Source organism: Eleutherodactylus coqui, chromosome 2, assembly GCF_035609145.1.
Source record: "Eleutherodactylus coqui strain aEleCoq1 chromosome 2, aEleCoq1.hap1, whole genome shotgun sequence".
Lineage (NCBI taxonomy): Eukaryota > Metazoa > Chordata > Amphibia > Anura > Eleutherodactylidae > Eleutherodactylus > Eleutherodactylus coqui.
Window position 1 is genome coordinate 205,396,559 of NC_089838.1, and position 18,428 is coordinate 205,414,986.

The window sequence follows — 18,428 nt, forward strand, 5'->3', positions numbered from 1 at the left end:
TACGCAATCTAATTGCATATGTACAGCCTTTTGTACACATCCATTAAATGTGGTAAAACAGAACATGATGCGATTTTCACTTGCAATGAAAAAAACGCTAGCACGTAACAGCGAAATCAATGTATTTGAATTACTGCAACGTACCGCGTATTATACGCACTTAATAGGCAATGAAAATACGCTTGTTTGAGCCTGGCCTAAGGCTGGCTTCCCATGGGCGTATGCGTATTTGCACATGCATGGGCACTGCATTTTGTGGTAGGAACTTTGGTTTACTGTGCGTGCATCAGTGTATTTTACTATACCAATGCTCCCAGAAATTGAAATGGCTAATTTTTCCTGCGCAATAACGCATTGTTTCACGCATCTCCTAGCGTATTGTGCACACATTAGCGCATTCCCATTGACTTCTACAGGAACTTTTGGTGCGCAAATGTGCCGGAAAATAGAGCATGCTGTGGGGTTTTTGGTGTGATCAAAATGTGCAGGAAAAATATGCGCATGTGAACAAACGCATTGAAATCAATGGGTTCTATTCACTGCATGTGCAAAAACACCTGTCTGAACATGGCCTAAGGCATTTATGCGTACATTTGTTCTGTTTTTCTTGTGGGTTTGTGCGCACTTCTGCGTTTTCTACTGTACATTTTGTGCGCACAAAATAAAATGCGGCCATGGTTCTGTCCACTGCCTAATTCGTTCCATATGATCTATTTCCCTGTGCAAATGCACAGGAAAGTAGAACATGCTGCTTTCTTTTTTTTTTTTGCGCAATGGAATTGTGCAGGTAAAATATGCGCTTCTGAACAAACCCATTGAAATCAAAGGGTTCTATTCACTGCGCCAAAAAATACGGTCACGTGAATCCGGCCTAATGGTGCCATTAAAAAACACAACTTGTCCTGAAAAAAAATCAATAACTAATACATCTATGCGAACCAAAAAAAATAGAAAAATTCTGATTCTTGCATAGCAGAAAAAAATGAAAAACAAAAAAAAAATGGTCTCAAAAGCGTCAATCTTCATGTTGAACAACTTTTGTTCAACGTCTCGATTTGTTTGGCAGAGAATATTTCCGGCATAGAATGGCCGTCCAAGTCATAGTTTATGTTTGTAGGACTCCATAAAGATGTGGAAGTGCCAATCAGTCTTGTTGATAGCTGGTGAAGGGCACACAAGGGTGCTCGGCACGTGCTCCCATGTTACATACGTGGCAATGCTCCGGATACTATGGGTGGAAACAATATTAATATATTTATTTAGCAATGGACGTGACTAGTCGGCTGACATCTGGACGCTACCATTTTTTTTTTTTTTACAAACGGGAAATACACGCCCCTCTCAAACTTTAGTTTCATGGCACCGCTGGGCATGATGGGTAATGTAGTTTCTTGATGCGGGATCCTGCTTAGGTTTTAGCCGACGTCAAACTACAATTCCCATGAAGCATCGCGCTGGCTCGCAGTCATGGGATGCAGTAGAGGGTGAGTGTGAATGAAGGGTGACAAGTTTAGCGCTGAGGATCCTGCAGCTGCAGTGCTGCTCAGTGGCCGGCTGCCCGTGGATGCTGTGCGGATAGACAGCAGTCTGCCTGGCTGAGCCTCATACGGTGTCACTGGCCACCACTGCCTGATGGGAGGCTCTGCAGATGCCGCAGGTAACAGAGATGCCAGGTGTGGAAGACAGAAGAGGTAGCCACGACCCTCCCACTGAAGATCACATGACTTCTTCACCTGGAGAGCCCCCCAGAGAATCACCGGCCAGACTCTGCGGACATCTGGCCAAACTCTGTGGAAAGGGACCCCTGAGGAGCTTCAAGAACCGCTGGTTTGTGTTTGACCCCAGAAGGTGCCATCTCTACTACTTTAAAAGTCCCCAGGACACGCAGCCATTGGGCCACATAGACATTGGCGATGCCTCGTTCAGCTACGACTTGGAGGCAGATGAGGGGCAGTTTGAGATCCACAGCTCTGGAAGGGTATCCATCCTGCGGGTCAGTATCCGGGGGGTATTGTCCTATCTGTTGGCACTTGGGTGGTTGCATCTTGTGTAGTGGGGTCTGATTATAAAGTTTTTTTGAAGCTAGTTTTTGTATTCTATAAAGTTATTATGTAGTTTTATGATGTTTTTTTTAAAGTATCGTAAGGGCGCACATAGGTGATTTGTTGCAGGTTTTGGTGCAGATCTGCAGCAGATTCACTCCCGTCAATTTGAATTTAATTGAAAGGGTGAAATCTGCTGTAGATTGGTGTTCACACAGGATGGATTTACTACGGAATGTCCACAGAAGATTCGCATCAAAATCTACGTAATTTAATGTAGATTTTTGGCACAGAGTTTACCCTTCATTAGAAGGGCTTGGATTCTGCAGTGTATCTGGTGCTAAAATTGGCATGCTGCAGATCTAAATTCCGCACAACATGGCAATTTACACACTGGTTGTGTGCAGATTTTTATTTTTTTTTTGCGACATGTTGACGAGATTTTGAAAATCTCATCCGCTTTGCTGCTACTGTAAATGCCGCGGATTGTCTGTGCGGCGGGTCTGCAAGGAAAATCTTCAGCAAGCTGCCATAACCTTAAGCATTATGACTTCCTGATTTTAAAGTATCACTCCAGGTGACGCCCGCTCGACCTGACAAGGAGACACACCACTGACCTCTGGGTAGTACACTTACCACTGTGACTGTACGATGCACAGGTCCTATTCTAAGTAATAGGTCCCATGCGTGATATTTGCTGGGTGTCACACAGTTGTCTTTGAAGCTGTGCTGCCCAGAGGGCACTGGTGTCTCAGATGGGAGAGTACACCTGGTGACACTTTTATGTGCCAGGCATGAGAAGTGTCCACTGGGTGTCTCGCCCTACACCCTGCTCACTATACAAATGTATCACTACAAAAAAAAGTGATGCATCCCTTCTAAAAAATGTGTGATGTACATCTGTCTGTGTCGCTAAATTATTAAATGGAAGGACTTGTAGAGTAGCTGCAATTAAAAAAAACAAAAAACTTTTGACATGCAGCATGTCAAAAGTTTTGATCAGTGGAGGTTCAGGTGCTGAGACAACCCCCACCCCACCCCAGATCACTAAAATGAAGGGGCCGCAGAACTCACAGAAGACTTGTGCCCCTTTGGCTGTTATCTTTGCTTGCCGGCTCTTTTTGGTGGCTGGTGACAGACATAGACTACTATAGACATCTATACGTCCGTCTTCAACTGCAAGTCATGTCGGCAACAATGATAGCCAAAGGGGCACAGCACTGCCGCCTTTTCATTTCAGTGATCAACTGGGGTCTCGGCACTCAAAGCCCCCACTGATCAAAACTTTTGACATGTTGTTGGTTGTTTTTTTTTTATTTTATTTTTTTATAAAAGTGCAGTTGCTCTTTGAAGAGGACCTGATGTGCAGTGATGAGCAGAACAGACTGCAGGCCATTACAACTGGGTCCTCACCGATCCCTCCTATGTTCTTAATTTGTTCTACTTTCCCCATAATAGCTCCTGTTACTTTTGGAGTCCCAAACTAGTCCATTGTTATGTGGCCATGATCGCTGCCCATTGTCAATGAAAATTCACCTCAGTAGTTGATATTACATGGTGGACGGCTTAAAGAAGTGAATAAAAACTGTGAAGCTCAGCAAGGACCCGGCTATGAAGATATGCAGCCTGTTCTGCTTGTCCGAGGATTTCAAGCCCTCTTTAAAATATCAAGTTATACCCTATCTTGTGGATAGGGGATAACTTGCTGATTGGTGGGGGTCTCACCGCGGAAACCCCCATTGATCTCAAGAACAGGGCTCCTGTTCTCCTGTGACTGCGGAGGGTTCCTTCTTTCCCAGCAGTGATGTCACTCTGAACGGATCTCTGGCTGAGGATACGCGGTCAGCGCTCCATATCAATGGCAGTGACGGAAATACCTGAGCGGGTGCCTGTGGATAGGTGATACCGTAACTTATTTTTCTAATAAAACGCTTTTAAGGCTGCCTGTCCACGAGCGAATTTTCATTGCGTTCCCAGCAGTGATAACCCGTCCGCGGGGAACGCAGTTAACGCTTTCCATAGCGTTGCTATGGAAAGCGCAGCCCCCCTGTTCACATGCGGAAACCCATAGCGATTCTTCGCTCGCGGGTGGCAAATCGCAGCTTACTGTGATTTGCCGCAATTCTCTGGGGTGAGCCTATCTGTCAGATAGACTCAGTGCAGAGAACCATCAGCTGTCTCCTGCTCCCCGGTGGCGGAGATCCGCTACGCCGTGGACAGGCAGCCTTAAGTGGTGGTCTGCTTTGGATAATCCCTCCTTGTTAGAAGGGTCCATCGTTTCTAAGCTGATCCCTGGGGGTCTGGCTGAGAAGCCTTATTAATAAGGCCATATTATTTATTTTAGCTTTTAGCGCATCATTATTCCGCAGTACAGTATCTGATGGGAGACATAAAGAGTTACAGAACACTACAGGGGAAAACTAGTATTGCATCAGATTATTAGCCAACCATGTCATACATGAGATGACTCAGGGTTGTCAGTGAGAACTCCTGTTTGTTAGCGCTCCTAGAAGGGAGTCCTGAGGGGCCCCTCTCTGGTGTCCAAAGGCTCTATTTAGGGGCACCCTTATTGTGAGGTCCCAGCCCTTTCGATGTGCAGAAATGCCCATATTATAGAATAAGTGCTGTGGCTCGTTACCAGGATGGCGGTGTAGTTCTCTGCACTGTAGGTGGCCGGCAGTAATGCAGTAGCTGTTACCTGCGCGGTGTGTCACTAGGAGTGGCGCTGTGCACGATATAAAGCCAACGCGGCTTCTATTTGGACGGTGCAGCTTTCGATCAGAGCTGAAGAACGAGCGGAGGGCATTTCAGAGAGAAGGCCTACCTTAATGGCACTGCCAGCGTGCCACGAGGGGATTACTACTTACTAGTAATATCATGGTGATGGCTGTTATTTCCACCCCTACCTAGCACTGTCAGCAGTTTTGCATCGGACTCCCTTGACGCCAAGTGATGCAATTTGCCATTCGTTAAGAAACGCCAATAAAATTAAAGTGGCTCTTGATGTAAACTTGTGTTCTGGATAAACAATGGTGAAGAACATACATGGTGTAACTAGAGCCTGATTGTCAGATATGTAGAAGGTCCAACATCTGTTACAGTTGTATTATAATATGCCACATTGGCTTGCAGTATCTACATGTGGCTATCTGCTCTTTACACATCTCACGTGACTCTCACAATATAAAGACTGTCAATAAGTCACTTTTGCACTTTTTTTTGCATCCTGTTTCCTGTAGATCGCGACGCTCCATTCTAACACATTGAACACTCCTACACACGGCGTATTCTTGTATCTGGATGTGGCTTTTGTTCACCTAGTCACCTAGTCATAGTTGTGTGTGCGGAACAGAGAAGAAAGGACTGTTTGACTTTCCAGAACTTAAAGAGTAGTTTGGACATGTAAATGCCTTCGTACTGCGCAAAAGTCAGATCTGCTTCAGTAAATGCGTTGAAGCAATCCGTAGCGGATAATAAACATGACTCCTGCAGTGCTTTAACGGTGCCTACAAAATAGGGCACTGAATAATTGTGAATAAAGGCTGGAATAACCAGTGGTCATAAGACCGGAGAGAGAGAATGAGTCCATTCTGTTGCTTCAGATCTTATGAACATTCGCTACTCCAGACTTTATTTGTAATTATTAACCCTTTCCAATCCAATTTGTATCCTGATTTTCCTAGGGGGCTTATTCTTTTTCTGCCGTTATAAAACGGTGCTGTCTTCTGGCTAAAGCCAGTACTGCATGAGGTGACACGTCGGATGCGCTCCGACAACAGAGAGGCTGGCAATATACAGTAAGAGAACCCTGACGGATGTCTTCCAACATCGGAGCTGTACAGCCTTAAATCATAATGTCTTCAGAGGTCAGACAGTGGATTGGAAAGGGTTAAGTATATTCGCACTCTAGCTAGCTGCTGTGCTCTTGAGTTGTTGGGTGCCACATAATGGCTTGTTACAGAATTTGGATAGCCGTATTGATTCTGGATGCAGTATCAGATATTCTGTTTAATACCCTGCAGCAATTCTGAAGAAAATGAGGGTTTTCCAGCAAGTCCGGCTGCATAAAATAGTTCTTTATTTCAGTAAAAACATGGATAACAAACCAGCATAGAAGTTCAGATGCCGGCAGCAGTTCGGTTTATTATTTTGTAGGCATTCAGGGATTACCTTGTTCTTGGAGTCCCCATGAAAACAGAATGCTATGGTGTGTTTTTTATAAATTTGCTCTTTGGCAGTATGTGCCCACATAGAAAAAGTGTAGTCAACATATACTGGGCCAATGGAGGCTAAAAGGCCAATTTTTCATAGGTTGACTGGAGAACTATGGATATGTTTAATTTATGCTGTACAGCTGGAACTTTTCCCAGCATCTAAGCTGAACATGGGGCTTAATGTGATGTAAAGATGATCTTGCAGTGGTTATCGGTTGTGAAGAGCCCATTTAACTAGATGGAAATAATCTGCAAAAAAGTTTAGTAAGGGGCGAGTGCGATATCTGTCCAAGTTGTAAACATACAATTTTTCTGTGAGCACAATGCATTTTGCGAGAAAATCGCATCCCTGTACATGCATTTTTTGTTTGTTTGGGTTTTTTTTCACATGCTTGAAAGTTGCATGTTGTTGCTGAATTTCTGCACATTTTTTTGGGCCTCCCACTGGAAATGATGGGTGATATTGGCCGAAAAAAGACTACAGTGCAGCATAGAAGACAACTGAGCATTAAAAGGAAATGTGTCAGAAAATCTAAATAACATTTTTATGTTTAAACACAAGAATTTTTGGTGATTTTTGTTTTTTTTTTTTTTTTTTTTTTTATTATTATTATTTATTTATTTTAAACTGTCAGTCTTAGTTTGAATTAAAAAAAATCTTAAAATGTTGCATTTTTCATGCTATCACTTCCTAATATGTAGAGAAAGCTTTGCAGCAGTCATCTCATTAACATCACAGGCAGGGTTACACCTGCGAGGTGACTCTTCTATGTAGATAACACAGTATTCACCATTCACAATAGGTGGTCAGCTGTGACAATAGTCTCCTCTCCCTGCACAATGACCTCTGCACAGGTCACAGAGCATGTCTAGAACAGACTCCCATACAAGTCAATGGGTCCCCTCCGGTCTACTGTGTGAATAGCCCATGAGGCTGCTGTAAAGCATATCTCTAAATTCTATTGCTATTAAATGTAGTTCAGGAAAGATGGCGACCCACATAGTCATGTACAGGCAACAGAGTAAAAAAATCAACTATCAGAAAAACACATTAGAAAAATGGAAAATGCTTCACTATCTGGTTTTAATTAATACAAAAAGATATTTTGGTGATATAGTCCCTTTAAAGGAGTATTCCCCTCTTGGATTTCATGGCCTTACACTGTTTCCGTAGCGCTCACTGACGTGTTCCTCTGTTTCCATAGTTCCTATTGAATGAGCACTACGGAAATGGCGCTTGGCTGAAGCACACCGCGGTTGCGTGGGTTCCGACCGGTAACTATAGTGGTGGTTTCCCACCTGGACTGTAAAAAGCCGAGATGAGAATACTCCATATAATAGCATGTATGGACTATTCTACAGACTGTTACTTGGCATCAGTGCCACAAGTGAAATGTATCTTATGTAGGTTATTAATGTATTTGAATTGTAAAAAGGTGAAAATGCGCTGATTTATGTACAACTTTTCTCCTTTTGAGCAGTGAGAGATTTGGGCTAAATACTTTTCCCCTGTTTGTGACTTCTCTAGGCTTCTAGTCGTCAAGCAATGACTTTCTGGCTGCAAGAACTACAGCAGAAACGCTGGGAGTATTGTAACAGTCGGGCCGTAGGGAAGAGAGACAGCTTGGTGAGCCCTACTCCCGGGCACATCCCCACCGGCTTAGTAGCCAAAGAAAGCTCAGGTAAAGCAATTTAACGGTGCAGTTTTTCTCCTTAAACCTTATAGTAAATCATTACCTTGCAGAGTTTGCCTATAAAAACTAGAGCTACATTATTTGGAAACAGTAGGCCTCATTTATCAAAACTGTCTAATAGTAAGACCGGCCTTGTTGCCCATTTCAACCAATCAGAGCACAGCTTTCATTTCTTAACCAGCTCTGGAATAATGAAAGAAGAGCTCTGATTGGTAAAACTCTGGAAAACAAGGATATTCTTACTGTCAGTTTTGATAAGTGAGGCCCATGGACCTCCTTCTGCAGATCCCAATGGAAGCCTTTAGTATTTATGCCAAGACCTGATTCCAGGGTGCCGTATGTAAAAGGTAGTCTGTAGTCTGCTGCTGAAGAGGAGGGCAACTAGCTGAGAGAACTGGAAATGCTGCATGATCGTGTCGGTGATGTTTTTTTCCTAAATCAGATGTTTGTGGTAATATAAGGATTATGCAATTGCTAGATAAGAGCTACCATATTCTGTACACTTGTGATAAGTGGTAGTGCTGAAGTGAAATATAGTGCTCCAACATAACCTACAAGGCTAATATCCAGTTATCAGAGGGCAGCAGAATATAGGTAGAAGTTCGTATAGACTGGTGGCATAAAACACCACTTAAGGACTAAAACAGCATCCAAATATATACATGTCAGCTGTCCTAATACAGGAACAGAAAATCCACACCAAATGGTATGGAGATGCTGTGGCTTCAGCCATTGCATTACTACAGGTCATCACACCAATAACAAGCCGGCTCGCAGCTCTGTTGGTGGAAGAATAAAAAAAGTTATTGCTTTTTCTATACGGCAAAGCCAAAAATAAATTACTTTCCAATCAAAATGTTTTTGGGGCCCTTTTTCTTAACATAAAGGAATTGCACGAATGGCAATATCTTATATACTGATGATCTGCATTGTATGGGATGCGTTCTGATAATCAGTACATATTAAAGGGAACCTTAGGGCCACTAAAGCACCAGCCCACCGCTATGTAGCTTTCTAAAGATGTCCCTGTGATAAGCATCCGTTTCAGCATTATCTAGAAAAGGGAGTTATAATTTACCAGAGATACAGGGGGCGGACAAAACTATGGGAACACCATACGAAATGCATGCCTTAAGTTACATGGGATTATAAATCATATTTCACAATATTACCAGTAAATTTTAACTATATCAAAAGGGAAGTTTGGTGCGAATGATTAAAATCCCATGTGTATCCCTACTAATAGTCTGGGCTACATACATGTGGACTACAGCGAAGTTAGTAGGTGGTGCTGTAATTGTTATGTGAAGCAATGATCTGTTTAAGGGCGCCAACAAGTGGTAAGCGTCATTTGTCTTCGAGACAGCGTTCTGTGCGGTTGTAGGGGAATCGTGGCAGAGCTGGCAAAATTCCAGCACGGTTGAATTGTTCGGGTCCGTATGGTGGGTGCCTCTGTAACAAAGGTAGCGGAATGATTGGTTGTATCACGAGGCACAGAAGCCAAGATTATGGCGGCATACAGTAAGAATGGAAAAACTGCATCCGACAAACACCAGCTTGGACGGTAATGTGTATTGAGTGACAAACGATCATTGCGTAGGGTTGTGATGATAAAAGCAGACTACAGCTTTGGTGTTTCCATATTTTTGTCTACCCCCTGTAGACAAAGTCCAGGACTCTTCTCCCCTGGTATCGGCAAGCACAGTGAAGCAGCTTCACATATGCATGCACCTCAATCCCTTTTGGTCATATCTAGAATGGAGTTGCTCCTGGCTGGTTCTACCGTTTACAAATCCACTCTGGACGTCCCGCTACTGGATGTCCCGCTACTGAACTATCTGCAGTTACCCCTGGTAGATCCTGCCACCAGTAACTCCATACTAGTCAGCTCAGTCGGGAAGTGCCTAGTGTGGAGTTGGTAAAGGGAGGACCAGCCAGGAGCAACGCCATCCTAGATGCATATGTTAAACGCTGCTGCTTCTCAGCCGGCCACCACCACAGGTTGCATATCTTGCATCCCCCACTGCCACTTCCCAGGCCTGATATTAGCCCTGCCCACATGGGCGGAGCTAATATTGATTTCATGATTCGGAGGAAACTGTCTGAATTGTGTGTCATTAAAGTGGCAAATTAATCAAATTCGTTTAATTACCCAGCCCTAATACATATAACTTTATATTTTTAATTTATGGTACTGACCAACAGAAAAAAGTTATGTCCTTTATTTCAGATGGTGGGTGCCAATTTGAAGGGGAAAAAAAAACAGCATTGATATTTTTTCACATTTCCCCAAATAGTTTTAAAAGTTTTATATAATAAATTATATGTATCCTCAGAGTAATAACCATAAAAACTACAATTCACCCCGCAACGAAAAAGCCCTCATGGTCAAGTCGACAGAAGAATACAAAAGTTTTATGACTTTTCAGAAGTCAAAATGGAAAAGCCACCCCCCAAAAAAATCCTTAAAATGGTTGTCTGACTTTAAAAATATTTTTCAAATGGTTAACCATGTCATAAAATAACAAAAGAAGCACTACACCATCTCTTCCCATCCCCAGTAAACAGTGTAGTGGCTCCCGTGGCCCTCCCGGTCTATACTGACACTGGAAGTCAGGTGAGTGCTGCAGCCGATTTGAGGCCACGGTGTTATTGTTCCAAACTCTGGTGCCCAGGATGTGAGTGGTGATGCCAGAAGAATGGGTGGTGATTGGCTGCAGCTTTCACTTGACTCATGCTATCTGTATAGACCAGGGGGCTACAGGAGCCGCTATGCTGTTTACTGAGGGAGTAGTGCAGCAAGTAGTGCTTCTTTTGTTTGTTTATGGCATGGTCAGCTGTTTAAAAAAATGTATATTTTAAAAGTCGGACAACCCATTTTAAAGGGTTACCATGGTTCCTTGATATAAATAGTGCATTTTCTGATGGCATATCCCTTTAAGACCTATTAATGCTCTTCTGTTGTGCTATCTAACATTGATATATTTAGGTTTTATGTACTCATTAGCATTGTCAGACGTTTTTGTGTGGGTTTGCAGTAATTGATACAAGTGGAGGGGGTTGGGAACCTGCATAACAATATACATTATAAAAAAAGAGGAAGGAAAAAAAATCCGCTGCAGACTGTATATAAATGGACATTGTAGATCTGCATACTTGGCAGCAACAAACGCAGGCATTCTTATAGGTAGTTTACTTCTGCCAAGACTGGAGATCTTCCAGTATTCCTGTTACAACAGTTATGAAATCTTATTAAAAAACCTAAAATATTTTTGGCCTGTCTTTGGAAACAAGTTTATTGCTGAACCCATAACATGCATGCAAAAGTGTTTTCTTGTATAAATCTTATCTTTTTTTTTTTTTTTTTTCCCCTTACACTTTTTACACTTTCTTTATATTTTGTTGTAGAAATCACAAATGTAGCCTTTATGACGGATTCAGCAGAACGGGCCCGTATCCACTTTGCAGCAGACATGTGTCTCGGTGCCCTTGGAGATCCGACACCTGACCATGGATCTAGTCAGTCCGGCGCGGTGCAGGACTTGTTCAGGCAATGGAGTAATGATCTCAGGTACTCCAAAATGTATTATGGAGCAGTGAAAAGATGAACTAAAACCGTCCGTACTTCATGCATGTGCCATGGGAATAGCGCTGTTAGAAGTTGTGTGAAGTATTGCAGCATATTACACTGGAAACAAATGCTATCTTTCTGCGAAACACGATCGGTTACAACATAGCTGTTGTAATCCTGTTACATACATTGTGTTCTTGTAAATGATCCTCCAATGGACAGAAAAACACTATTGTTTGATAGCGACAGGACAGCAAGGCTCGCGTTCAGCTATGCGGTTTAGATAAATATCACCCTTTTAAACTTCCTGTGAAAAGTTTTCTGTCCCTAGCCAAATGTGTCACTGCTCTTGAGTCACTTTATTGTGTAGTGAGTGGGTTACTGTGAACTGACTGATGTAAGGCCATTCCTTGTACAACAGGTTGTGTACACATACAAGACTGTTAGACTAACTGCACTTATTACCTTGTCAGTAATCCGGTTTCAGTGCCAAAAAAAAAAAATCTATCATGAAGTTATGCAACTAGTTTTCTGTGGGTCCAGTACTTGTGACCTATTCTCATTCAGGGGCTTTGGACTCTGATTGAAGTTACTGCAGCACCCGGGTGAGCGTCGTGGGCCACTTCAGTCCATACCAGGCACAGTGCCATATTATATAGTGGCTGCGTCTGGTATAGCAGCTCAGTCCCATTCACTTGAATCTGCCCTTAGGCCATGTGACTGATGAATGTGACATCACAGCCCTGAGAAGAGTCAACTGCACTCATATGAGCACCAAGGCCCTTAGACAGCTGGTCAGTGGGGGCTCCCCGAGCGGCGGACCACTGCTGATCAACTGTTGGTGACCTGTCCTCAGGATAAGTCATCAATAGGTCAGTCCCGGAAAATCCCTCTAAAATCAGTTAACCAGTGAATGAGTCAGTTTCATTTCTGTCATATGACTTCCATTTAGCTTTGACAATAACGACTTTTTCTTTACTACAAAGAATGAGTATAGTTTATATCACATGGAATTCAATATTGTGACTTTTTAGCAGTCATCATTTAGAAACATAATGCAAGCAGAATGCAGAACCGTAAGTGGTATCAATATTTATAGAACTGTGACTTCAGCACCTTTGTTGTGTGTCTTTTCCTTATGTTCTGAATTTGAAACCATTTCTGTAATACCTAAAACTTGTGTACTTGGTGCCAAAATCTTCAACCTCCTCAAGAAAGGTTTGTTTAGTAAAGAAAAGAATTCCTATCTGCTTTGTGAACTTTAGATGAGCCGATTTATTGTTTGAAGGAGCTGATATCATCAGAGTTTGCTCGTTCGTTTGTGCAGCCTGTTTATACAGGCAGATATATAGTTGTCTTGTTCAATCGAGAAATCATTCAGTCTTTTCATTCGCTGTATGAGTGAATGAGACCAACCGAACGATAAGTGAACGAGCCAACGATGATTTTTATGCCTACATAAAGCGAACGATTATCGTTTGTCATTCGATCTTTGGCCTACGTTTAGACTCAACAATTTTTGTTCACTTTTGCTCTTTTGAACTATATATACCATTCTGTCTAAAAGCACTCTAAGGTTTATAACAGACAGATGTTACACTGTAGTGATTGGGATTCTATGAGCTCCAAGTTACATAATGCAGACTAGTTTCCAAGGCTTGTTATGTGTCGTCCAACAATGTCGTTTTCCATACTCACATTTCTAGTATGTTCTAAGAACCATCCCTTTTAAATAGCCGTAACAGTGAATATTTACATGCAATTTATTTTCCTTGCGTCATTTTTCAGGCTGTGGAAATGGCTGTTGGGTCTCCTTGTACTTTGCATGTTGTGTCTGCATGTACACTTCCTTAGGATAGGTTATCTGTATTAGATTGGTGGGTGCTCTCCGAGATCGTCCTTTTCATTGTTTATCAGCCTTAACTCTGAACCTACAGCAGTTGTGCTTGGTATACATGTACAACTTCATCATATTGATGTGAATTGGATGGAGCTACTATACCAGGCAAAACTGCTGCTAAAAGTATGGAGCCTTGCCTCATAAATGATGAAAGCAAATACAATAGCCCCTTCAAACGAGGTGCCAAGAATTGGACCCCCCAATGATCTAATACTGATGGCCTATCCTAAGCATAGATCATCAGTTTTAAAGAACCAGAAAACCCTCCTAAATTTTTATTAATCCTGAGAGAGATTTCTATTCTGTAACTGGTCCATGCGAAAACACTATCCGACAACAAGAGGGAACTCCCTGTGACTGGAAAAGAATTCCATCTATTGCACACGTGTCAAAACCCAAACCCACAGGCCAAATCGGGCCTGCCACTTCCTATTATGTGGCCCGCTGGCAGTGCAGTAGATCCGTGCAGCATTCCACTCGCCCAATCTGCAGCTGCGTTCTGGTGGCGGCAGTGCAGAGTCTGTGATCGCTGAGTTTGACACCCGTGATCTCTTGTATTTTCATCACTTCAATCTATCAACACATGATATTAAATATCTACTATTGTAGAGTTAGAAAGCATGAAGCTTGGACTTGGTTGAATCCAACATTCAATAGTCATAATTGTTGGTACTGCAGTATGAAAGATTTTTATTGATTAACTTTAGACTCTATGATGTTCTTTCGATGTAGTGTATATATCAGTGTAAAATGAAAGCTGGAGTGAATCGTAGAGTGAGAAGGGACCTCCAGGGTAATCCGATCCAACCTCCAATGCAAGAGTCACTAAATCATCCCAAACAGATGTCCGTCCAAGAGAACTCGGCACTTCCTGTGGCAACCTGTTCCAGTCATTGATCACCCTCACTGTCAGATGTATTTTCTAATGTCTAATTTGTGTCTCCTCCCTTTCAGTTTCATCCCATTGCTTCTAGTCTTTCCTTGTGCAAATGAGACTAGGGCTGATCCCTCTGCAGTGTGCCAGCCCCTCAGATATTTGTAGACAGCTATTAAGTCTCCTATCAGCCTTTTGTTTTTTTTTGTTTTTTTTTTTTGCAAGCTAAACATTCCAAGATCCTTTAAGGCTGGGTTCACACGGGGCGGATTTGCGGCAACAAATCCGCATGCGGCCGCTAATCCCGGGATTAGCCAGCCATGTGGACGAGATTTCTCGGAAATCTCGTCCACACGGGACGGCAAATCCGCTGCTGCTAAGCCAGCAGAAGCCGCTGCTGCGGTGCGGATTTGCCGACCGCAGCATGTCTATTTTTTTTTCCGCTGTGGCCGCGCTCTCCTCTAGGGGAGCGCCGGCCACAGCGGAGGAGCGAGCGTCCGGGCCGCTTCAAAGCCGCTGCGGGTCTTGCAGCGGCTGTTCTCCCGGCGGAAATCTCGCGGGTTTTTTTTGCGGCAGCCAAACCGCAGGATTTCCGTCGGGAATCCGCCCCGGGGGAACCCAGCCTCAGCGTTCCAATTAGGACATGATTTGCAGACCGCTCACCATCTTGGTAACTCTTCTCTGAACTTGCTCCAGTTTGTCGGTCTTTTTTTAAATTGAGTGCCCAGAACTGGACACAGTATTCCAGGTGAGGTCTGACCAAGTATGAGTAGAGGGGGATAATTACTTCATGTGATCTAGACTCTGTGCTTTTCTTAATACAGTAAATGCCTACAATATTTTCCTTTTTGTTATCTCCTCATATCTGTAGTTGCTGAGAGTTGGTGGAGCCCCTCCATAATGTTATATGTCTGTCTCTTGCCATCTGTCTTGTCAGTGTCTTATGTGTAGTGTGCATTTGGTATGTGTATTGCACCTCTGCAGCACTGAATCATGTTGTATGTCATGTGACTATGTCTTATATATGTGTTTGCAAGGATGCTATGCTAGTTTTAGTCTGAGGAGTTTCTAGAGAGTTGCAAGAGTCTAAGGCAGTCAGCAAGAGTCAGTGAGTGAGCCCCACAGAAATTTATCGATCTGTTTGTGGAGAATGGAGGAAGCTGAGCGATTCCCTTCTGCTTGGACTGGGTCTACTCTACCCAGAATATGCCGGTGCTTTTACTAGGCAATGAGGGAGAAAGAAGGACTGCTGCTTGAGAGAGAAGGGCACTAGGCGCGTGAGTGTTGACCAGTAGAGTGTTGGAGAGAAAAAGAGAGTCGCCGGGAGTGGGATCAAACCGATAACTAGGACTGTGGATTGTCCGAATTACCCCAAGAGACCTTCCTGTCACACCGCTTCTATGAGTGTAATTGTGCCAAACTACTGTTGTAAATTGGGATTTGCCAAAGTTACAATAAACGGACATTACTGACCGTTCCTCCTTTGTCCAGAAAGTTTCCCTGTGTGTGGACTAAGCTATTTGATTCACCGCAGAGGATAAAACGGTGGCCTTTAAGGTAACCTCCTGGTTACTTTTCGCTGTAACCTCCCCCAGCAGCAACTTGTACTGGTCCTGAGCTGTCTCCGGGGGAGGAGATGGTAGAGCCACCATGACATAATTATCCTTATCTACCCCGCCATCTCCTTGGCTGTGGGGCCCGCTCCTCAGACGCTGTATATTCTTACCCAAACATTTTCTACAGAACTACCATGCTCTGAAGCTTGAACCTCTGTGGCGATGTTAGGGATCGGCTGGGGCAGATGGACAGGGAACCTCTAAGCCAGCCCACTCCCGTGTCCCTACCTACTTGCCCCCCCCCCCCCTCTAGGCTAAGCCAAGGGCGACAACTGGCCGATGGTCCCTACTCTGCACTAATGACAGGGACCCCCAAGGGAAAAGGGGCAGGAAGAACGGAGGCGAGTACCGAATAGCTGACGGGAAGCAAAAACCACGCAGACCAGAGGGGAGTCGTAACAGGCAGGGCCAAACCGGAGAAGCGCGTGTGGGGTAAAAGGGGGGCAAAACAGAGTCATAGTCAAGAAATAGCCGAGATCAAACCAGTATAGTCAGGTCAGTAATGTGGGTGTAGACAGACCAACTCAAAACCAAACACTGGCAACTAAAGTCTGAGCCAGCAGGGCTTATATGCAGACCTTCCCGGCCAGAGGGGCGGGGAGAAGACACATGATGATTGGAGGGAGTGATAAAGCCACTTTCCCCCCCGGCGGCGCGCACCCACCCGAGCACCACGTGGCCCACCAGCAGACCGACCAGAGTGGGGGGACCCCAGACAAAGCCGCCAGGACGAGCAGCCCGCAACAACAAGACCCCGGAGCCCCCAGTGGTAATCCCATTTCTAACAGGCGATGTATGCTTTCCTCATATACAACACAATACCTCCTCTTTTATTAAGTCTGTTTCTCATAAATAAGTTGCATCCTTCAAGCCCAATCGTGTGTATCATCCCACTAACTTTCTGTGATGCCTATGACATATTTCCCTTCCTATGTTAGAAGCTCTAATATCCTTGTTTGTTTCCAATGATCTGTGCATTTGTGTATTTTTTTTGTCTTTGTTCTTTCTTCCCACTTCTAATAGCGAGGTTCTCAATTTAATTCATTGGCTGTATACTTTTGCCTCGCTTTTCACTTCCCTTCCCATATTGTTCTAGTTTAAAGTTCTCCTAATGAGTAAAGCAAGGTGCCTGCCAAATATATGCTTCCCTGTTTTTGTAAGGTGCAACCCATCTCTAGCAAGCAGTCCATCATATAGGTAATTCACTCCATGGTCTAGAAATTCAAACCTTTGCTGACAGCACCATTGATAAAGCCAGTTGTTCACCTCTAGAATCCTGTTCTATCTTCTTGTGTGTAGAATTATTTATTTATTTTTTTTATAAAACATGAGTGGATTATACTATAAGTTTTTTGCTGTCTTTGAGTAAAGCCAATTAAGTGTCTCTCCTTGAACTCACATATGCACTGCTTAAAAATGAATGTCTGTTATCTGGTCTTTCATTGGGTTGCATTAGAAACTCCATGCAGATCTTACGACCTGGCAAAAATAGCAATGAATTGAGGAAGAGTGTCTTTTACACCAATGAGGAATGGGAGCTGCTTAACCCAACCCCTAAGGAGCTAGAGGAATCGCTTCTGCATGAGGAAAGGAGAAGACCTCCTATGGATGGAGGAAAATGGAATGCAGGTAGAACTTTTGGCATATGGCATTTAAATGATTATTCCCATCTTAAAGTGACTTTAACCCACACTGATCCTGAGAATGACCAGGCACCAGTACTGCTTTAGTTTTGTGTGCCCTTTTTTAAAGAGGTTTTTCATAACAGCAGGTAATTGGGCAAAATACTGCACCATTGAGACCTGTGATTGGCTGCAGTTGTCTGTGATGTTCCATATACAGAACCAGACTTGACAAGGAGACCGGGAGCTGTGGAGGCGAGACAGTTGTTCTTTCTTTAAAAAAATAAATCTGTCAGGGAAATGCAGCATGGCCCCATTCACTTGAAGGGGTTCTGAGCTGCAGTTCCCCGCAGAGCAGATCGCCCTGTACCACTGTGCAGGTAAAACCAGTGAAGGGGGTCCAGTGCTAAATTGGCCCTCTGTTCCCTTCATTGTTAGGATCAGTCCCATAGGTCGGACCCTCAATCATAAAGTGATGGCATGTCCTAGTATTATGCTATCATTAATCTGCTACTATATACAGTAGAACCTCAACTAATGTCATTAATCCGTCTGGAAGCAATGGACTTTAGTAGAAATCAATGTTAGTTGAGGACATTATTTCCATAGGAATTAATGTAAATCCAATTAATTGGTTCTAGATGTTCCAAAAAACACACCAAACCCCATTTAATAGAGAAGAACTCTGGTCTTTAATACCAAAAGCAATAACAATACTGAATGAATAAAAAACACAACTGTAAAGAATAAATTAACATTTAACAGGTTTTTGGACATTTAGCATACAGTGCTTTGACATAGGACTGCAGGGACATCATTATAGCAGTACGTATCACTGTATTAGCTGTGCTTTGACATAGGACTGCAGGGACATCATTATAGCAGTACGTATCAC

At 43.4% G+C, this 18,428-nt stretch overlaps 1 protein-coding gene across 1 annotated transcript in view; it reads left to right on the plus strand.

Annotated features, from left to right (window-relative positions):
- Positions 1-1,470: 1,470 nt before the first annotated feature.
- The window catches only part of TBC1D2B (TBC1 domain family member 2B), a 53,007-nt gene continuing 36,049 nt past the window's right edge, over positions 1,471-18,428 (plus strand). The window contains exons 1-4 of the mRNA XM_066592284.1: positions 1,471-1,993; positions 7,785-7,938; positions 11,359-11,521; positions 17,368-17,540. Of these exons, the coding sequence (XP_066448381.1) occupies positions 1,649-1,993; positions 7,785-7,938; positions 11,359-11,521; positions 17,368-17,540 (835 nt within the window). The 5' untranslated portion in view covers positions 1,471-1,648. The remainder of the gene's footprint in view (positions 1,994-7,784; positions 7,939-11,358; positions 11,522-17,367; positions 17,541-18,428) is intronic.